The 24,166-nt window shown below is 35.5% G+C and overlaps 1 protein-coding gene across 1 annotated transcript; it reads left to right on the top strand.

The window, feature by feature from the left end:
• The first annotated feature begins 1,772 nt into the window (after positions 1 to 1,772).
• Positions 1,773 to 24,166, top strand: LOC128188449 (SCO-spondin-like). Its single transcript, XM_052859511.1, has 12 exons — positions 1,773 to 1,941; positions 5,112 to 5,262; positions 5,398 to 5,576; positions 5,879 to 6,023; positions 8,268 to 8,440; positions 10,214 to 10,358; positions 11,169 to 11,365; positions 11,993 to 12,541; positions 12,867 to 14,411; positions 14,501 to 21,847; positions 22,209 to 22,322; positions 23,088 to 24,166. Exons 1-12 carry the CDS (start codon positions 1,872 to 1,874, stop codon positions 23,138 to 23,140), a joined length of 10,668 nt encoding a protein of 3,555 aa, XP_052715471.1. The 5' UTR covers positions 1,773 to 1,871; the 3' UTR covers positions 23,141 to 24,166.

Genomic DNA, 24,166 nt, shown 5'->3' with positions numbered 1-24,166 from the left:
TATGTAAAATTGGACCCCTTAAGTTGACCCCAACCTCTCCTAAAATATCATGATTTTGACAAACTTGAGTCAACACTATCTTACTTTAGGTTCCTTTTATCAACGTAAAGGTTTTTCTAGGCAAATAGTTTTTAAGATTTTAAATTTTATTTTTCTATATATACCTACATGTATGTAAAAATTGCCCCCCCCCCCCCGCATTGTGGTCCCACCATACCTGCGATGGCCGTGATATTGTCAAACTTAAATCTACACTTAGTCTTTATGAAGTTGCCTTTACTTTTACATGTGTGATCCATCATTTTAACAAAATTGAATCTCCTTCACCCAATATTGCATTGTGCTTTATTGATAAAAATAAGCTCAGTGGTTCTAGAAAAGAAGTCTATAATGTAAAGAGTTTACAGACGGTCTGACAGACAGACAGACAGCCAGACGGACGCAGGACAAAAAATGCTCTGAAAAGATCACTTGAGCTTTCTGCTCAGGTGAGCTAAAAAGTTGCAACAAGCAATCCACTGTTGTCCCTTTATATCCTCCATGTCGCTGATGGGGGCTTTTGTTTTATTTTCAGTAAATTAGGAATAACCGCAAACATTCCGTGCAAGTCATCGTCAACCAACGGATTTTTACTTTATTAACAACCAACAAGTTATCACTTAAAGCAAATGATAGTGCATATATGAGAAACGGTTTTCTCGCTGTAGTGCTGAAGACTGTTCTGTCTGTTGCGCATCACTTACGTCAGAGCAAACAGGTTCACACCTTTTTTTCGCATTGGGTAGCCGTTACATTTTACGTTCTTTTCGTCGATAAGTTGATCCACGAAATTAAATTAAATAACTATGATAACATATTGTGTCAATAGGAATTAGTGTACCCTTCAAACTGTGACTTTCCCTACATCCATCTAAATTGGTGCACACTTACAATAGCTCCACACTAAATACTTTGAAACGCAGAACTATCGTGTTGAAGTGAAATAAAAAAACAGTCCGATGATTTCTTTCGAGTTTTGATATTAATAAAATTTCGCACCAGCTTGGTTTCAACGATTCTTATTTTATCATCTTTACCTCAATAATGGCTAGAACTTCATTACAAATTGATTATGATATTAAATACGTAAGGGTTGTTTTCCCTTTTTTTTTCTTTGATTTTTCTTTGTCATTTCCTGCTTAGCAATGCAATATGGATCTATTATCATTTCGTAAAGAATACATCTACCTGTGTATACGAAAAATGCATTCATAACAACATAATAACACCTTTCAAATATTACTTTTCTAAGTTGAATCCTCTGAAATGACAAAGAAAACATAGGTTCGATGTGGATTAGTATGTCGAACTGTCGAACAATTGTAAAACTGGTGGCATTCCGACAAGTCCAAATTGGATCAAGATTACCAGTTTTATCATAACATTCAATGAATATTACATTTATACTGGTTCCTACGATGTTATTTTTTCAAACAAAATATTAAGGGGGATTGGTGAAAGCAACGACTCACATATTTTTCGACTCACTGTCTGCATAAAATTCTTTTACAAAAATTAAGAAATCTTTACGTATTGAAATTGTAATCATTACAATATATATTCTATAAGGAAGTATGACTATCTCAACGTCTTGAGTTACCTATTATTGAGAAAGAAAGGTTTTGCATCAACAGATGTCTTTCTAAGTAGCAAGCTACTGCAAGTTAACCAACACCATGTATTAAATAAATACAAGAGCCCTCTTTAAAGTTTTCACTTCCTTTCGTGTCGCCTTACGCAAGCATTTTCTCCATTATCAGTTAATTCTAAACATGTTTATTCAATTGCATGGATGAATTATAACTCATGGGAAAACAAAAGACATCTAAGAAATGGAATCATTCGATCGTGCCACACTGTTTATCTGTCTGGTTTTATTATCACACGTTGCATTTTGCGACGGTAAGTAATGACTTGGAGAATGTTCATTATTTTAAAGATTTCTATGATCTTGAGTAGAAAATCTCTCTCTTTCTCTCTCTCTCTCTCTCTCTCTCTCTCTCACATTCACATTTGAATGACACACAAGCATTTAAACACTGATTCAGTATATATTTTTCCTGTTTGAAAATTCCAATTGTGTTTGATTTTGATTTCAACTTAATTTTCACAGCGAAATTCGAATATAGGGTTGAAAAAAAGTCTTTGAAAAGGAAGCAGTTGGAGAGTAACTGACATATTAAACAATTTCAAAATTAGAACTTTGATATATACTAGTACATGCATCTACATTTTTCAGTGTCTTTGTATGTGATAACACTACAAATCGATTTCGTTATGTATAGTCCAATAATGTTAAATGACATATTATTGAGGCGCAAGAAGGGTTTGCTTAATTAAAAGAATGAAAATCGCATAAATATGTTAATATTCCAATATTTAATCGTACAATTGCTAAAAATCGTATAAATATGTAAGAAATAAGAAATCATTCTTTGAATATTATGACATGATGCTTTCGGTCGAGGTTGGATCAAATTTATCATAAATCCCATCGTGCTTTATTTGATTTGACCATGCCCCGACCAAAATTATCACCTCATAATACTCAAAGAATGATTCATCATTCCTTAAATAAAACATTTTATTCTCTGCATTCCTTTCAACGAAAAACACTTTTCAAAATACCAGTGACTGAGAGTGGGAGAGTCTAAATGAATGGTTAACCAATAAAATATATAAGCATCATTGCTTTGCCTGTACTTTGTAAAAAGACATATTTCCAAATTGTTGATTGATTATACAATATTATGTCTATCTTATAGGCATAAACTAATGATGGTTGTATCTTATGAACGAAATTATATCATTGGCCTACTCTCGAGACATTCATTTTAAGTGCTTATAAGTTGTAGTTTCTATGTCAAGGAGCTTGGACTGAACAATTTTAAGTAGAGTAAATGTGTGACGACTAGATTAGGATCCATTACAGACATACCTCTGAAACAGGCTGCATCCCTAGATGACGTTTGTTAAATATCGTCTACTCCACATACAAGCTTGTTTTAATCAAATGTCTTTTTTAAACCTTTTTTAGAAAAAAAAATAATTGAACAAAATCGTCCAACGTTCATACTGTAGTGTACACGCAAACAATCGAGAACAACGTTTGTATTGTACTAGTTCAATATATGTGGGTCATGACGTCATTGTTTTCTGCAACTGGTGCTACAGAAAGTAACAAAATGTTGTTGTTCAAACATTCTTATGGTTAAAACGTAAAATAACCCCCGTTAAAAACATCAACCTAGTAAAAGGGCGTCAATACAAATAAGAAGTACGATTTACCAAATTGCAGCTTATCATGTATTGTTGTTGACCGTCTTAAATATAGATTATAAACTGAAAAAAATGAAGGATAATAAAAATTAATTTGATAAATTAACAGCTTGTACAAATTTTCTTGAGTTTGAATCACAATGGAGATTATTAAAAAGACGGAAAGTAAGAAACAGGAATAAATTGACAAATGGAAGGTTAGCAGGAAACGATGACAATATTTGATGTCATTTCCGGTGCTGTAACATACTAGTAGTATTTGCATTGTAACGTTTCAACTACTGTGTGTAAAATCGTAGCCAGTGTAGATCTACTGTCACTTTTGGTGATTGAAGTACGACGTGATCTAGATTCAGATATAATTTGAGACTACTTTTTAAACTAAATACTATTACTGGTACATCACATGCATTTTTATGTACAAACAAAATACACGCAGCTGAAGGTCACTGCAAGTACGTGATCCTCGCAGTACAAATGCTTTGCTGATGTTCAAAGTATTTCACTCTTCAATGTAGTTATTTCAATAATTTATTCAAAAGTATATCAATGAAACCTGTTACCAACACATACTTAAATATACAAAGAAAAAAGGGAGTCAGAATACATACCCCTCAGTTTAGGAGTTTAATTTGACCTTTTTGATTTTTGACCCAAAATACAGTTATTGGTGCGTTGACATGTGTTGCCAGTATTTTTAGTAGGCGGAATAATTACATCAAATATTGTTTTTAATCATGCACAACGACTAGATTGAAAGTACCGATTAATAAGAAAAAAAGCATGTATACTGCCACATGATTTATTTAGTGACCTTTACACTTAAAAATGAACGTTTTCTCAATAGTAACAATTTATATGAAATAAAAGCTTTTCGAAAGTCAATTTTTTAAACCCAGTACTATTTGTATATTTCATCATGATTTAATTGAAATAATAAAACATGGGGACAATGTTTTTATACTTTAGGAAGAGGCTTTGGAGGTAAAATTATTGGAAAATCAAAGTGAAAAAAATTCTGATTTTTAGATATATTTGCATGTTTTCACGTTGATATCAAATCCTTATCTTAATATTGTTTTGTAAATGTAAAACAAGGCACATAGACTGTGTTTCAAACATATTACAAGTTTAAATCTTTGCATGCTTAATAAAGTTGAAATAAATGATTTTATTTCATTTTTATTTCAGACAACTGTATGATTTTTATGGGTTTTTCTCAACATGAACACCTTTTGCAAAAAGTATATTTAGTTATTGACCGATAACAAAAGACTATAACTGTTTTATTATAATAAATCAAAAACTAATTCTTGTCATTAATTCTCTTCAAGCGTATGATAGAAAAATATTGTGTACATAATATATAGGTGTTGATTTCGCTAGTATGACGTTACAAAATCGCACGTGCCAAAACCAGTGTTTTGTCATGAAAATCTATTTCTAGTTTAGTAAGGTTTATTTTTCTATCTTAAGTATAGTAAGGTCTGAACCAGAATTTATAGCACGGTCATGAGACAGCAATCGACCAATCATACATTGTATGCTTAAGAAAAATGCGATATTATAGTAAATTCAATAGTAAAGTTTGAAAAAGCAGGGTCTCAGGCATCTATTCCGACTGTCACTCTCCTCTTCGAGAGATATCTAATAACAAATTTGACCCTCGGCTAGCCAAGATAGATCTCAGAACAAAAATAGTCATTGCTTTGACGCGTCATGAGTTCAAAAATGAAGTAAATGTATATGATTTTGAAGCATTTTTTATTCTAATTTTTATTTTTCCATTTAAGCCCAATCAAACAAAGTTCGACTAGTAGGCGGAAATTCCGCGACGGAAGGTCGGGTAGAGGTGTTTTACAATAGAGAATGGGGTACAGTTTGTGATGATAATTTCGATGACAAAGATGCAGCTGTCATCTGCTCAATGCTGGGTTTCACCAAGTAAGTACCTTAGTCGCTAAGTCGCGTCACTTTTTTATATTCTTTATAGTCATATAAAGAATGCGGATTATGATTGTTATGATAGTGTAAGTTTTATCTATTATTAACCATTCTCTCTGTAATCGTTTTTCTAAGAATGAATGCTAAGGCAAAACAGCGAGCATTTTTTGGCCAAGGAACCGGCAGAATTTGGATGGACGAACTCCGCTGTAGGGATGCTGACATCGATTTATTTTCTTGTCAACAGAGTACTTTGGGTAGCCACAACTGTGGTCATTCGGAAGACGCGGGAGTGGTGTGTGCCATTTCCGCGGGTATGAAATTTTTCCCAGTCATCTTGGCTGTACATTACGCTATTATATCGTGTATTTCTTTAAAACATAACTGAGAAAATAAACATTTAACTGATGTTAACATTTTTATAATAGGTAGAAAATTCAGTCTTCAAAAATTCACACTGCGACAAAAAAACCTAAAATAACATGGCCTGCATGTAAACTGGTTTGTTGAAGTAAGCATGAGAAAAATATTATTGGAAGGTATTGAAAACTTAAAAAAAGTACTCCAAATGTTAATTAAAGTTGTTAATTTTTCAAACGTTTATATTTTATTGAAGCATCTAATATAAGACTGGCTGGCGGAGGTAATCCGATGGAAGGGAGAGTGGAGGTTTATTATAACAATCAGTGGGGTACTGTATGTGATGACTCATGGGATACAAGGGACGCGTCTGTCGTCTGCTTCATGCTGGGATATTCAAGGTGGCTTTACTTTTCATTTTTTTTTTATCTTTTAAATGACTATATATGGTTTGAGCCTAAAATGGCCCCCTAAAATGAACATTGTCATTTTACTGTAATTCTTTGTTTAATTTGTACAAATGTACATTTGAAGTTTTTTCATAATTTTCATTTTGATTTTAGTGCCGACAATTAAAAAATATGACATCAAAAAGTTTACCTTTTCCTGCCATTTTCTCATTTTTAGCATAAAACGGCTTGGTTTGAAGCAGTTTTTCTTTAAGGAAACGTTGAGCAACTGCTTGAACAAACAAAATATTTTCACCAAAGATGTATCTTTCAAATACTTATAAGTGACAACAAGTTCGTTCTTGTTCAAAGAGTCGCTCTATATTTCCCATTCGAAAAAAAATAAGAAAAATGTCAATTTTTGATTGATTTTAATTGAATTATAAAAATAGCGTCACTTCTGACGTCATATACTGCCAGTGAGTGCATATAAATTAAATAAATAGGTGAAAAACATATTTCATGTCAACTCTTTTATAAAATAACACAAAGAATTAATGTACATGAATCATTTAAAAAATAGCAAAGTATGGGGGCCAAATTTGGCTAATATCATATATATTTCTTTATTCTCTCTTTTTTCTTTTATTTAAGAATTAATTTCATATTTATTACATTGTAATATATATAATTTTTAAATTTGTGGAAAAAACAATTTTGCATATTTTATATCAATGATTTAGAATATGTACATAAAAATAACGATTTGAAAGCAACACTACAGCAAATTTAAGTAGTACCCTGTTAGTACATATATGTCCATCCTTATGCCAATGTTACACCTTGATTCTAGCATCCTTATATCTTTTTTTTTTAATTTTTACAAATGAATGACTGATATGTATAAAAATGTAGGTAGCTGTAATCTTGTAAATATATTTTTTAAGCCACATATGCCTTATCAAACGTTTGCATTTTTGGAATTTAGACATACCTTTTGTCAGTATGATGAGCTGTACATAAGATAATCTTGCGCCAAATGCGACAGATTATTTTTTGGTATTCATTGAGTACTTGCCATTGGGTAGTTTAAAAGGGCATGGTCATAATTTTGGTCGAATTCTATTTTTCTGTTTTTATAATTTACAATGCTTTACGAATGCACTTCTAATGATCAAATGAAATTTGTGGGTCAGTCGTTTAATTATAAGCAAACACAGATACATAGCTCACAATTCTTTGTCATGTAAACAAGGCTCTTGTTCTGTTTTTGTTTACATAGGTTCAATATACCAGCAAATTAAAAATCTTTTTAAGCTGATTTTTCTATCTTTTCATTCATTTTTAGCATTAATAAACAATGACAATCCTTTATCACATTCAACTTAGGTCTAAAATTGTTATTTTCACTTCAACATTTGAAATGTAAACGAATGCTTCGTTTACATAGCCAAGAATTGTAAGTTCTGTAACTCGCTTATGACTCAACGAATGACCCTCAAATTTTTGGTGCCTATTAAAATGTTTAATTGAAGCACTTTAAAAATTAAAAGAGGGGAAATATCGTAACTATGTCCCTTTTATGTAAAGAGAAATATATGTTTTCTATTGCACATCTGTAGACATTTACGTTAGTTTGGACATGTACATGTGCGCTAGAGAGAGATAAAGGAAACGTTATGAGGAAAGAAGCCTGGCAAATTTGTACAAATTATATTAAGTTGTATGAACGTCCTTTTATGATGTTGCCAAAATATTTACCCTTTTCCATATCACAGCCTGTATCAGCCAAAGACCATATATCAGCCGAAGGGCCGAAGGCCCATGTCTTTGGATGCACTCTGAAATACTCAGTATAAAGCTGTAATTAACAAGAAAGATTAAAATAAAGACTTTCGTTACCTTTCTGTCGGTTGATGATTGTATGCAGATAGCAAGCATTTCAAAAATATTCTGTAATGATCGATACTTTTGTCTTTTACTAATTAACGATTTTTAATTGTCAATGTAATTACTCAATGACTCATTGACAATTAAAAATTGTTAATTATAAAAAGACAATTTTATAGTGTTTATGCATGACTTTGTATGTAGATTGTACTTGATATAATGTGTTACTCGCATATGCAAGCTATTAGGGGGTCAAACTAAAAATAGACACTGTTGAAAAGTTAAGTGAAGAGGTATTGTGGCCCTCTTGTTTAAATTTGCAAGAAACAAAATATCTGATATATATTGCTTGTCGATTTTTAACAGAGAAAACGCCATTCCAAATTTATCGGCATCTTTCGGCCAAGGGACAGGTCAAATTTGGATGGATGACGTTTTATGTGAAGGAACAGAAAGAGATCTTTTTGACTGTAAAAAGTCACCCATAGGAAGACATAATTGCGGCCATTCCGAGGATGCAGGAGTTACATGCTCATTGGGTACATAGTTTTTGATTGTATAATAGTTGCGGGTTTTTTTAATACATGCAACAAAAAAATTATTTTAAACATCTAAATAGGGATGTCAATTGACTGCAAAATTGCCAATCGGTTCATTGTAACTCGTTTTGACCGATTTACCGGTTACTCGTATCAAAAACATTCTTTTTTTTTAGTTTACTATAACATAAATCACAAAAATCACTATAAGGATATTGGAATATTCTGTTTATGTGTTAATTAGGATGATAATAGGAATTCGTTTATTTTATTTATTCATGAAAAAAAAATAGGAGAACATACAAACAGTCGTGAAATGGCTTTATAGACGAAGTATTAATTTTAATTTATCAAATTAAAAGTGATCAACAAAGATTGATTTCACTTTGCCTATGACAAGTTCCATCGACCGTTGTTCCTGATTAGACGCAGTGTTTTAAGAAGGGCTGGGTTGTCAGCAAATTACAAATCTGATTGTCCTTTAATTTTTTAGATATGATTTGTTTACTTAAAACTATCAATAAGTAAACTAAAATTCTATCTTTTGTCATTTTGAATTTGAAAATGTTACCTTTATCATTATATAGAGCTCTTTTTTAAAAAAGAAGATTGATAAAGTTCGAAACGGACACGACCATCTAGGCCTTTTTTTTTTTTAAACAATATTTTAGTATGTAAAAAATATTACAAAATAGGATTGGGCAGCAGGCAATCTGCCTATTTGAGCCCTCTCCTTATGAGTCAAGTGTTACTTCTTTCGTCTGAAATATTATCTCTTCAGGTTGTTGTTACAAGCATACGCCCAATATGCATTTGCTTTTTAATTAACTTATGTTCTCTGGAATGAAAAAAAATCATTCACCACGACATAAGAAGACTAAAAAGATTTTATGTAAGGCACAGTCATAATAATAAACGTTATTTAAAGAGATTTTATTTTTAATTGCCAATGATTTTTTCAAAAGGTTGAACAGGGGGTTGGATAAAATAATTTAACCTTCAAGCATACCTTAAAATTTTATGGATGTTTTTTAATCTTACCATTTTATTCAGAAACGGAAAAGTCCTTATAAATTTACTATAAAAGAATGTTTTCCCATATATTTATACAAGCCTCTTTTTCTATTAAAAATGAGAAAATAAAGCCTAAAAGTTGCCTCTTTACAGTAATTATGATTTAAAACATACATATAAAAGAGGCTTGTTATCAACAAATAAACGATCTGATCTACTTCAAATCATTAGCTATAATTTGTTTAGCAATAAACAATCATCAGAATAAAAAAAAAATCCATATATTTTACGTAAAAATATTATTTTTCTCATATATTGATAGAGGGTTTTTTTCTTGAGGAGATGTGCTTTAAAAATGCCACAAACATCTAGCCCTCTTAACAAAATTCCCTTCTTTATCTCAGCCCCTGGACCTTCCCTGTTTTCAAGTTAAATTGCCTAAAAAAAAAATTAAAAACAAAAATCATGAAATGGCGTTAAAATATAAATTATTTTATTTCATATCATTACGGAATTCGTAACCGGATACCTTCGTTTCAACAGAGTAACCGGTTAATCTGTTAAAAATTGACATCCTGTTTAAGAAATGATATCTTTGCGACTGAAATGGATTACTAGTAATGTTATTCTATCCTTAAAAATTATGTTTAAAGATACCATACAACTGAAAAGAAATAATCTTTTAAAAAGGGGTTTTGTACAAGATGTATTAACCGAATTAAATTTTAATACAAAAATGTTCAACTATTTGGTGTTAAGAAGGGAGTGTGCGTTTGGTCGGCGGATCTTCACCTCTGGAGGGTCGAGTGGAAATTCATAGCAGTGGCTCCTGGGGCACAGTCTGTGACGATTCCTGGGACAATACTGATGCCGCAGTCGTATGCTTCATGCTGGGATTCCTAAGGTCAGTATCATTTAATTCCAATTCATTTGTTATTAGCTTTAAGGAGGATGGGTGATCAATACATTAGCCAGCTGAGATTTCAAATTTTTTCTTTTTAAATTATGTATTTAGCTTTAACGTATTATTTAGTAAAGAAAAATCAATATATTTCACATCATAAATTTCGGCATTTTTCCTATATTTTTATATAGAGCTCTCCTTTTAAAGAAGTTTAATACAAATGTACAGTCTAAAATGACCACGACCATCGAACCCTTTTAGATTAAACATTAGTTGTACAAGTCATTAAAAAATACAGAAAATGCTCGTTCTACACGTCTTAACTTTATATATACTATTTAAAATAATAAAAATTCCTTTTTTTCCACCTTGACAATAAAAAAAGTAATATACGCCTAGGTCGTAAGATTTCATTGTTTTAGCAATATTTTATTTTCTAGTAATAAATGATATCTGAGATCAGGCTTAGCTATTTTTTGTCTTCTTGATCAAAAGTTTCATGACTTAGGTGTGTCAAAGTATTGGTATATTAATGGGATACGAATGAGAGACGAATTTAAACCATAATTATAAATTATCGAATTAGCATTGATATCTTTTAATTTTAAAAATCGGGAAATTATGTTCAAAGGCTTGCTGTAAATGAAGTGTTGCCTAGTACATTATTTATCATTATTCATAGAGTATTAATTATATACCTAATAAAGCATCAGATTTCATTGGTTAATATGACCAAAAACTATGTCACACACAATATAATATTATCTGTATTCTGAAATGCTTATTGCATTGGGACTTCATTTACTTTAGAGGAGGCGCTGTTGCGAGGACAGGAGGATATTTCCAGTCAGGAGTTGGTAACATTCTGCTCGATGAAGTTAATTGTATCGGTACAGAGAGGTCCATCTTGCAGTGTTTACACGCAGGTTTGCTAAGTGCCGATTGTGGGCACCACGAGGACGCCGGAGTAACATGTAAGGGGGTTCAAAGTGCTGGCATACTAAGAGGTAAACATTTAATTATAGTCAATGGTAATAACCCCGTTCTAGCAAATCTGAGCCAAATTTTCAAATCGTTTCTTTTTGTGTCTGTCTTTCGCCTGTCGGTCCGAAAAAAAAAATATTTTTCTCCTTTTGAAAGCCACTTCATAGGTCAATATCAACTTAAGTGTCTTTTGTAAGGTCAAAGCTAGTGAGGATTGCTAGTATACATTATTACTCTAAAAATATGGAGCTATTTGTAATAATTAAAATAAAACCATTCAGATCAAGATTAAGATATATTAGCATAATGTCATGTTAAGTTGAATATTGGATTAAATGTGTTTAATGCTGAAAATATAGTTGTTTGGGTAAGTGATATTTGTGATGCTATCCGTGTACGAGTGAACAATGTGTTCCATGGATCTCTTATGTAAACTTATTTTGCATACCTGGTGAATAACGGTACCCTAAATTGTTCCATATATATATATATATATATATATATATATATATATATATATATATATATATATATATATATATATATATATATATATATATATATATATATATCAAACAACTCTTATAGGAAGGAATAATGTCAAAAGTTTTTAGACCCGGTTCTGATTAGTTTGTATGTCGGTATTTTAGATTGTGGTGCTGCAGATATTCTTATTATCATCGATGACAGTGGAAGTGTAGGAAGAAACCACTTTAATGTGACAAAAATGTTTGTGAAAGACATTATTCAAGGTCTAAATTCTAAGTTATTTCGATTTGCTGTATTAACGTACAGCAGTAACGTCACAGAAAGATTTGGATTCCTCGAGATTAGTAGGCTTCCTGTTATATTGAACAACATTGATCGTATTCCGTATACATCTGGAGGATCAACGCAAACAGGCAGGGTGCTGAAACACGCTAGGTTGTCCATATTTAACAACAAAAGGGCTAATGCTGCAAATATTGTTATTCTCTTCACGGATGGAGAGTCAACTAACCCTGAACAAACAAAAGAAGAAGCTGCTCTATTGCGCAGGCATGGAGTGCGCATCTTTTCAATTGGAGTTGGAAGTGGACCTAAACAAGGAGAGCTAAACTTAATGGCTTCTTCTCCAAGCGAAGACCATGTATTCCAAGTTTCGTCGTATAGTGCTCTATCGCAAATTCTCAGTGCAGTACAAAACAGGACATGTGAAGGTCTGTATTGTATTTTAGCGATGTTTATTTCTACTTACAGATAAAATTTAATATGACCATGTTTTTAAGGAATTGGGTAGAGGTGAAAATCAACTATAAGAAATGTTAACTGTCATAAATAAGTTATCTATAGATATATTGACAAAATACTTCCAGATAAATATATTATTGGATACCCGTAACTGCTTAGTTTTTCAATGATTTTTTTTAAATTTTGTTGCAAAGAACAAAACATTCATAAAAGTGTATCTTTTGAAATGAAGTTATGAATTTCAAAATTAATCTTTAAAAATTATAAAAGGAAGACTTTTCTCTTCAAATTCAGCGTCAGTAGATGGTGGATTCAGCGAGTGGTCAATGTGGACACATTGCAGCAAGACTTGCGGAAGTGGGATCAAAACAAGACATCGCACTTGTACAAATCCAGTACCAACTAGTAATGGCAGAAATTGTACTGGGGCTTATTCAGAAACTGTCTCATGCACAATAGCTGGCTGTCCTGTGGACGGTAGTTGGGGTAATTGGAGTCCTTGGTTAGATTGCAGTGTTACATGCAGTATCGGATTTCAGACACGAAGCAGAGAATGTACAGATCCTATGCCAGAAAATGGAGGACTTCCCTGTGAAGGACTTAACATAGAAAAGTTAATTTGTCAACTTAAACCTTGTCCTGTTGATGGTGGTCTAACAATTTGGAGTGACTGGAGCACATGTTCAGAGTCTTGTGGGATTGGAACGAGAATAAGGAGTCGTTCGTGTACGAACCCGATTCCCCAGTACAATGGAAGAAACTGCATCGCAGCTTACAAAGAAACGAACGAATGCATGATTAAACTCTGTCCCGTTGACGGGGGATGGAGCTTTTGGTCAACATGGACAGCGTGTACTAGTTCATGCGATATAGGATATAAAATACGAAGCAGAGACTGCACAAATCCAATACCTAAAAATGGAGGTCGTCTCTGTGAAGGCTTTAGCAGAGAAAACGTAACCTGTAATGCAGAACCATGTCCTATTGATGGTGGATTTGCGATGTGGAGTGACTGGAGCGCTTGTTCAGAGACCTGTGGAATTGGATCAATGACTAGAAGGCGCTTATGTGCGAACCCGATTCCACAGCACAATGGAAGAAACTGTACTGGAGCTTACTCAGAAACTAAGGAATGCATGATAAAACTCTGCCCCGTCGACGGAGGATGGAGTTTATGGGCAACATGGACATCTTGTTCAGGTTCATGTGGTGGAGGTCAACGCGAAAGGGTAAGAGCTTGCGATAACCCTTTACCTAGATTTGGAGGACAACTTTGTTCTGGATCCCATTTAGAGCAAATGGAGTGCAATACAATACCATGTCCAATAGATGGTGGCTTTAGTCAGTGGAGTGATTGGAGTTCATGTTCAGTTACATGTGGTATGGGTGAAAGAAATAGAACTCGTTATTGCAACAATCCATTTCCGAAATACAGTGGTAAGAACTGTAGTGGTATAAACAGTGAAGCAGAATTATGCTTGACTTCGTTGTGTCCTATAGATGGTGAGTGGAATTCTTGGAGTTCTTGGAGTGCGTGTAATGTCTCATGTGGAGGAGGCAAACGAGATAGAGTCAGATTGTGCAATAACCCATTACCTCGAAATAATGGACGTCGATGCCCTGGCAAAGATATTGAAAGTAGCAATTGTGAGATGAATCCGTGTCCAATTCATGGTGGATTTGATCAGTGGGGGAGTTGGAGTATGTGTTCACAAACGTGTGGTGGGGGTCAAAGAACAAGAAAGAGAACTTGCTCAAACCCTAGTCCAGCATTTGGTGGCTCTAATTGCTTTGGATTATGGAACGAATCTCAAGATTGTAATAATCATAATTGTCCAGGTAAATCTACACATTATTTATAACTTGTTCTTAGTTTATCCTTTTATTCAAATCTACATGTTTAAATCATTTTAATTATCTTTTTTAAGTTCATGGGAAATTAAGTGATTGGACACAATGGACTGATTGCAGTGCAACTTGTGGACCGGGTTTTCAACAAAGGTCGAGGACTTGTAATAATCCAAAACCAGCTTATGGCGGCAGAACATGCTCTGGTAGTCAGAATGAACGAATTGATTGTCAAGTTCAAAACTGTCCTGTAAATGGTAAATTTTCAAACTGGGGTTCTTGGTCAATATGCTCCAAATCATGCGGCGGAGGATTGGCCTTTAGATACCGAGACTGTGATAATCCTATGCCAGAGTTTGGGGGATTAAATTGTACGGGTGCTCATATGGAATCTATTTTGTGCCAAACCAATCCTTGTCCAATTGATGGACAATTTGGATCATGGGAGGGGTGGTCAGATTGCACAAAGTCTTGCGGAATTGGTTCCAAAAATAGAGTTAGGAAATGCAATAATCCTTTGCCTCGATACGGAGGTACAAATTGCACAGGGACATCTTTTGAAAACATATCATGCAATACGCACAAATGTCCAATAGATGGTGGTTTTAGTGATTGGACAAGTTGGACATATTGTTCAGTTAGTTGTGGTGGAGGAATAAAAAATCGGAAAAGATTTTGTAATTCTCCGTCGCCATTATTCGGAGGTTATAACTGCAGTGGAAATTTTTCGGAAAAAGTGATATGCAAATCTTACCCATGTCCAATAGATGGTTTCTTTGATGAATGGGAAGAATGGTCGTCTTGTTCGCATAGTTGCGGAGGAGGTATTCAAAATAGAAAAAGGATATGTTTTGATCCTAAACATGGCGGTCAAGCCTGCACGGGTCATTTTGTTGAGTACCAAAATTGCAATTTTCATCAATGTCCAATTGATGGTAACTTTGGTGAATGGGGATCATGGACTTCATGTAGTAAGACTTGTGGTGGAGGATCTAAATTAAGATCAAGACAATGTGAAAAGCCTATACCAATGTTTGGAGGCAAAAACTGCAGTGGAAAATATAGTGAAGAAAGTGAATGCAATTTAAACTCATGCCCTTTAGATGGAAAATATGCAGAATGGAATGAATGGACAGAATGTTCTAAAACGTGTGGAAGTGGCACACAATATCGTGAACGCACTTGCACAAATCCATCTCCCAAACATGGAGGTATGGACTGTTTAGGAGTATCCAAAGAATCGGTAGGTTGTAATGAAATTCCATGTCCTGTGAATGGACAATTTTCTTTTTGGACTGAGTGGAGTAATTGCAATGTAAGTTGTGGAGGAGGGGCATCATATCGAGTAAGGAAATGTAATAGTCCTTTACCTAAGTATGGTGGAAGAAATTGCTCCGGAAATTTTGAAGAATTGAGGACCTGTATGGAGAATTCATGTCCATTAAACGGGGGTTTTGGTAAATGGAGTAGTTGGTCCTCGTGCACAGAAACATGCGGGGTAGGGAAAGAAACGCGTCTACGTTTTTGTAATAATCCAGAGCCACAGTTTGGTGGACACAGCTGTAGGGGTTTATCTAAAAATACAAGAGATTGCAATACACATCCTTGTCCGATAGATGGAGCATTCAGTGATTGGCAGTCTTGGACTTCTTGTTCAGATAGCTGTGGAGGTGGAGTAAAATCTAGAATTCGCTATTGTGATTCTCCATCTCCATCAAACGGAGGTAGAAATTGCACAGAAAGGGACTATGAAGAAATGAAATGTAATGAATATTCCTGTCCTATTGATGGAGGATTTTCTGATTGGACAAAGTGGTCACAATGTACAAGAAGTTGTGGTGGTGGAAGCAAAATCAGAAATAGAACATGTGACAATCCTATTCCGCAATTTGGTGGAAATTCATGCAACGGCCATTTTACTGATATTAATAATTGTAACTTTCAGCCTTGCCCTATCGATGGGGGCTTTTCTGAGTGGGGCCTGTGGTCTTCTTGCTCTGTTAGTTGTGCTGGAGGATCTACTCAGAGACGACGTTCCTGTACAAATCCATCTCCAGAATATGGCGGTAAATATTGTTCAGGGCAATCTGTTGAAACAAAGACATGTCAAATTAACCCATGTCCTATAGATGGAGGCTTCAGTGAATGGAGTACGTGGTCAACGTGTTCGACATCATGCGGTTTGGGTTTAAAATATAAAAACAGATCTTGTGACACACCTGCCCCAAAATACGGTGGACAAAATTGCAGTGGAGTGTTCTTTGAAAATGAGTCATGTGAGAGAAAGCCTTGCCCTATTCATGGAGGATTTAGTAGCTGGGAGAGATGGAAGGGTTGTTCCACAACATGTGGAGGGGGAACACAAACAAGAAAGCGTAAATGTAACAACCCATCACCTGAATTTGGTGGGTATAACTGTAGCGATCCTTTCTTAGAAAACAGGGAATGTAATATATTTCCATGCCCTGTGGATGGGCAATACTCTACATGGAGCAACTGGTCAAAATGTACAACAACATGCGGTGGTGGCTCAATGTTTCGGACAAGAACTTGTAGTAATCCACCTCCTGAATATGGCGGACGGCCTTGCAGCGGACTTAATACCGAATATGATAGTTGTAACACAAATGCATGTCCTATTGATGGCGGGTTTTCAGAATGGAGTGGGTGGACAACTTGTACAGACACATGTGGTGGAGGTTCGTCAAGTAGGAAACGATTTTGCAACAATCCAGAACCTCAATATGGAGGTGATAATTGTACTGATTCTTTTGAAGAATTAAGACAATGCAATAAATTCCCCTGTCCAATACATGGAGAATTTTCGGTATGGACTATCTGGTCACAGTGTTCACGAAGTTGTGGTGGCGGAATCAAAATCAGGAATAGAACATGTGACAATCCTATTCCAAAACATGGTGGACGCCCATGCTTTGGGCATTTTATTGATTATGTTAACTGTAACATTCAAATGTGTCCTATCAATGGGGGCTTCTCTGAGTGGGAGCCATGGTCATCTTGCTCAGTTAGTTGTGCGGGAGGTTCTGCTCAGCGACGACGTTACTGTACAGATCCAGTTCCGAAATATGGCGGTAAATTTTGTTCAGGGCGGTTTGTTGAAACGATGACTTGTCAAGTCAATCCATGTCCTATAGATGGAGGCTTCAGTGAATGGAGTATGTGGTCAACGTGTTCGACATCATGCGGTTTGGGTTTAAAATCTCGAAACAGATCTTGTGACACACCTGCCCCAAAATACGGTGGACAAAATTGCAGTGGAGTGTTCTTTGAAAATGAGTCATGTGAGAGAAAGCCTTGCCCTATTCACGGTGGATTTAGTAGCTGGGAGAAATGGGAGGATTGTTCTACAACTTGTGGAGGGGGAACACAGACAAGAACGCGTAAATGTAACAACCCATCACCTGGATTCGCTGGATTTAACTGTAGCGATCCTTTCTTGGAGAACAAGACATGTAATGTATTTCCATGCCCAGTGGATGGGCAATACTCTACATGGAGCGACTGGTCGAATTGTACATCAACATGCGGTGGTGGCTCAATGTTTCGCACTAGAGCTTGTAGTAACCCGTCTCCTGAATATGGTGGAAAGCCTTGTAGCGGACTTAATACTGAGTATGCAAGTTGCAACATAAATCCATGTCCTGTTAATGGCGGATTCTCAGAATGGAATGATTGGACTACTTGTACATACACTTGCGGCGGAGGTTCATCAAGTAGAAAACGGTTTTGTAACAATCCAGAACCTCAGTATGGGGGTGATAACTGTACTGGTATATTTGAAGAAACAAGTTTATGCAATGAAAACTACTGCCCTATTGATGGGGAGTTTTCGGTATGGACAGAGTGGTCACAATGTTCACGGAGTTGTGGTGGTGGAATTAAAATCAGAAATAGAACATGTGACAATCCTATTCCGCAATATGGTGGAAATCCATGCATTGGCTTTTTTATTGATTATGTAAATTGTAACATTCAGATGTGTCCTATCGATGGAGGCTTCTCTGAATGGGAGCCATGGTCATCTTGCTCTGTTAGTTGTGCGGGGGGTTCTGCTCGGCGACGACGTTATTGTACAGATCCACTTCCAAAATATGGCGGTAAATATTGTTCAGGTCGATCTGTTGAAACAAAGACATGTCAGATCAATCCATGTCCTATAGATGGAGACTTCAGTGAATGGAGTATGTGGTCAACGTGTTCGACATCATGCGGTTTGGGTTTAAAATCTCGAAACAGATCTTGTGACACACCTGCCCCAAAATACGGTGGACAAAATTGCAGTGGATTGTTTTTTGAAAATGAGTCCTGTGAGAGAAAGCCTTGCCCTATTCACGGTGGATTTAATAACTGGGAGAGATGGGAGGATTGTTCTACAACTTGTGGAGGGGGAACACAAACAAGAAAACGTAAATGTAACAACCCATCACCTGAATTCGCTGGATTTAACTGTAGCGATCCTTTCTTGGAGAACAGGACATGTAATGTATTTCCATGCCCAGTGGATGGGCAATACTCTACATGGAGCGACTGGTCGAATTGTACAACAACATGCGGTGGTGGCTCAATGTTTCGCACTAGAGCTTGTAGTAACCCGTCTCCTGAATATGGTGGAAGGCCTTGTAGCGGACTTAATACTGAGTATGCAAGTTGCAATATAAATCCATGTCCTGTTAATGGCGGATTCTCGGAATGGAATGATTGGACTACTTGTACATACACTTGCGGCGGAGGTTCATCAAGTAGAAAACGGTTTTGTAACAATCCAGAACCTCAGTATGGTGGTGATAACTGTACTGGTATATTTGAAGAAACAAGTTTATGCAATGAAAACTACTGCCCTATTGATGGGGAGTTTTCGGTATGGACAGAGTGGTCACAATGTTCACGGAGTTGTGGTGGTGGAATTAAAATCAGAAATAGAACATGTGACAATCCTATTCCGCAATATGGTGGAAATCCATGCATTGGCTATTTTATTGATTATGTAAATTGTAACATTCAGATGTGTCCTATCGATGGAGGCTTCTCTGAATGGGAGCCATGGTCATCTTGCTCTGTTAGTTGTGCGGGGGGTTCTGCTCGGCGACGACGTTATTGTACAGATCCACTTCCAAAATATGGCGGTAAATATTGTTCAGGTCGATCTGTTGAAACAAAGACATGTCAAATTAACCCATGTCCTATAGATGGAGGTTTCAGTGAATGGAGTATGTGGTCAACGTGTTCGACATCATGCGGTTTGGGTTTAAAATATAAAAACAGATCTTGTGATACACCTGCCCCGAAATACGGTGGACAAAATTGCAGGGGAGTGTTCTTTGAAAATGAGTCGTGTGAGAGAAAACCTTGCCCTATTCATGGTGGATTTAGTAGCTGGGAGAGATGGAAGGGTTGTTCGGCAACTTGTGGCGGGGGAACACAAACAAGAAAGCGTAAATGTAACAACCCATCACCTGAATATGGTGGGTATAATTGTAGCGATCCTTTCTTTGACAACAGGGAATGTAATGTATTTCCATGCCCAGTGGATGGGCAATACTCTACATGGAGCGACTGGTCGAAATGTACAACAACATGCGGTGGTGGTTCAATGTTTCGGACAAGAACTTGTAGTAATCCACCTCCTGAATATGGCGGAAGGCCTTGTAGCGGACTCAATACCGAATATGATAGTTGTAACACAAATGCATGTCCTGTTGATGGCGGATTTTCAGAATGGAGTGTGTGGACTACTTGTACAGACACTTGCGGTGGAGGTTCATCAAGTAGAAAACGGTTTTGTAGAAATCCAGAACCTCAGTATGGTGGTGATAACTGTACGGGTTTGTTTGAGGAAACTAGACTTTGCAATAACGTATCCTGTCCAATTGATGGTGGTTTCAGTGAATGGAATTTATGGACTGTTTGTTCCGTTTCATGTGGCGGTGGGTTGAAAACAAGAAAACGAACATGCACAAATCCATCTCCACAATACGGAGGACATAATTGCTCGGGTTCTTTCACACACACAAATACTTGCAACACTTTTCGCTGTCCTGTTGATGGTGATTTCGGGCCCTGGAGTTCTTGGTCAGTCTGTTCTGCAAGTTGTGGTGGTGGAAACAAAGATAGGAAAAGGTTATGTAATTCCCCTCCACCAGCATATAATGGTAAATATTGTGAGGGAAATAGTTCCCAAACACTAAGTTGTAATGAATTTCCGTGTCCAATTGATGGAGGATTTACCGAGTGGAGCAACTGGGGAGATTGTTCGCAAAGTTGCGGAGGAGGTGTTCATATACGTAATCGATCATGTAGCAATCCAACACCCCAACATGGGGGAAAACTTTGTAACGGTCATTTTTCGGAATACTCATATTGCAAGACACACCAGTGTCCTATTGATGGTGGATTCTCACTCTGGGGTGCGTGGTCTTCGTGCACTGCATCTTGCGGTGGTGGAACCTCAATTCGGACACGATCCTGTACAAACCCATCTCCGTTATATGAAGGTAAAAACTGCACTGGAAATGCCGAACAACTTATAAACTGTAGTATACAACATTGCCCAATCGATGGACAGTATGGTGACTGGAGCACATGGTCACCGTGTTCTCATTCATGTGGCGGGGGATTTAAATCAAGATTACGAAAATGTAATAATCCACTTCCACAATACGGTGGAAGACAATGCAATGGTAACAATAAAGATTATATACAATGCAACACTCAGCCGTGTCCAATAGACGGGGTCTTTAGCGAATGGCAAACATGGTCAGTTTGTTCACATAGCTGTGGAGGGGGTACAAAAAACAGACTCAGACTGTGTGATGATCCTTTTCCAGCATTTGGCGGGAAAAATTGTACTGGTTTGTTTCAGGAATCTTCAAACTGTAATCCGTTGCCATGTCCAATAGATGGGGGTTTAAGTTTATGGAGTGAATGGTCACTTTGTTCGTCAACTTGCGGTGGAGGTATTCAGAAAAGAAACAGATCATGCTCAAATCCAGTTCCTCAGTACGGTGGTAAAATTTGTGAAGGGGAGACCACTGAATTTCTTCAGTGCAATACCAACGAATGTCCAATAGATGGAAAATATTCGGACTGGGGAGCATGGACAGTCTGTTCTGTTACATGTGGTGGGGGAACAAGATTGCGAAGTCGGACTTGTACAAATCCACCTCCTCAATTTGGAGGAAAAGAGTGTTCCGATGGGTCAGAGCAGTCTGAAAATTGCAATACAAACAGCTGTCCAGTTGATGGTAAATATAGCGAGTGGAATTTGTGGTCGGAATGTACCGTCACGTGCGGTGGAGGAACAAAAATGCGTACAAGATCTTGTACAAATCCATCGCCGAAATATGGAGGTAAACTATGCAATGGACCAGCAGACGAAACAACAGATTGCAACACGAAGACTTGTTCAAGTGAGTATTTTTGTTCAATTTTGGCGTCGATCAAAAACAGATTGCGCCTATAAGCTAGATACAGGTCTATGGCTACATTAGGTCTCATACATATTCTTGCTTTAATAAACAAAAGATTCCCAATTATTCGGGGTTTTTTTCGATCGCTATTAATTTTTTATATAAAAACATTAATAACGATAAAGTTAAGTGTAAGTATTTTTTCGTCGTTAATGTCTTTACTAATGTTAATTCAAGACGTGTTGAATTTCACTCAAATAAACCCGGCATCTGATAATCTCACAACTTGAGTATTTGTTTATTTATTTGTGTCGCCGAATACGTCGATATAATATCTTTTTCTTTTCTTTTTCGTTTTCAGTTTGTGCTGATCCAAACACGGAGTTTGAATGCCATGACAAAAAGAAGTGTGTCGATAAAGGTTTTGTCTGTGATGGAGTTTCAGATTGTATAGATGGGAGTGATGAAGCTGTGTGTAAGTTATATTTGTCCAACATCTGAACTTTTTTTCAACATTTTTAAGGAAAATTCTTCTGTGTCGTATGCCATGCATGTACCACAAAATGCATATACATAAATATATGAATATGACAACGCAGACATCAAAAGCGTGGACATATCTTAAAAGAACAGCGGAGATGGGATAAATAAGAAACATGAAAATCATTTAAGTAATCTAATTCTCGACTGGATATTATAATCGTCCGATTTGACAACACTAACCTCAATTTAAAATACAAGTTATACAATATCATACACTTATAATTTTTTACTATAATAATAACAGTATATCAATTTAAAATGTGGTAAACTTGCGTACGTACTTTTAGAAATTTGAAACACATTCTATTGCTTGACATGAGCGATAAAAATACATGTACATGTACATTTCATACTTAGTCTACTTAGATTAAAAATGTACAAATTGACAATACCGTTTTCTTAATACACGCAGCTAGGAGTTATAAAAAAAAACAAATGGAAAAATATAACATCAAAACTACATCTTAATCGTTATATTTTGTTTCTTGCCATGAATAATTTATGGCGAGTTTGATGGAATTCGTGGTAGGGTGATAAGGCACCAATTTTTTGTTTCATACAACACTGTCTAAAACCTTCTGTCAGTTAGTAAAAATATATCTCGTGTTACTAAGCTATAATAAAAACTAAGAAAGAAAAGAGGAAATTTTATATATCCTATTAATTAAATTATAAATGTAAGTTTTTGCATTGACAGGTAATAGTGGTCAACAGGTTCCACAATGTCCTGAAGGTGCGTCGGAATGTTAATATCTAGGGAGATACTGACTGGTGTGGGATCGTGTTTTTGTGATGAAGGGTTTATCTGAATATCGTGGAGGAATTATATTGGCGTTATCTACGTCTACATGTCTACAATGTTCGAACTACAAATATTATCTTTTAAAAGTAAGAAAATGCAAAGGATATATACTTGCATTCTTGGGGGTCGTATATATATTTTTTTGGAATTCTTAGAAAGAAATGCTGTGTGTCTTTTGAAATAACTGTGTGAATTCAGGAATGCCTGTAATTGTAGATATTTTAATGTTTATCTTTTGTAGACCTCTTCCCTTTGTGTTTATCCCTTTAATCGCAATCCGTAAATGGAATAACATGTGGAAGCAAATCATTAGTTATCATTGTGTAGTCTCTTTCTTAGGAAGAACACACCCGTTTCTATTTTCTGAGAGAAACTTACTGAACAATTCATAAATGTTTACACGTGTACATAAATATATTTCCCTTTTTAAAGGAGTCTGGTCAGATTTCTGAGTAGTCTAATTTCGAAAGTTCATTCAGTACTCGTGCATGTATTTGTCCATTATGTTGAGAAATAAAATATTTTCTTTTCTTAAATTTTTTTTCACAAATTGGCCTTCAAGTAGGGGGCATATTATAAAATTTGGACAGGATATTATATATTAGCTTAACGGCGGTATTGGAACGTGTTTGCTAATCAAAATGACTGCAGTAACAATGGTTTATTTCACATTGTTAAACACTGAAAGTTTTGCATGATATTTTAAACGTAAATAACTAATGATTATGAAATTGAATTTCAGAACGTGTTGTATGAATAAGCGTTATATTAAAAAGATTTAACACTGTGTATTATTATAATTTTTTGGTTGATATAATGGAAGTTTTAGTGTCAGCTACTGTAAAATAGTAATACGTGAAATTATCAGCTATTGTTCAATACGTGAATTTTTAATATTTTTTTTTTTTTTGCATGTATAGATGTATATACGATATAATTATGTATAATAAAAATCACGTTCGTTTTAATGTGCA

The sequence above is a fragment of the Crassostrea angulata genome, chromosome 6 (assembly GCF_025612915.1).
Source record: "Crassostrea angulata isolate pt1a10 chromosome 6, ASM2561291v2, whole genome shotgun sequence".
NCBI lineage: Eukaryota > Metazoa > Mollusca > Bivalvia > Ostreida > Ostreidae > Magallana > Magallana angulata.
This window is presented reverse-complemented; position numbering and strand designations above follow the sequence as displayed.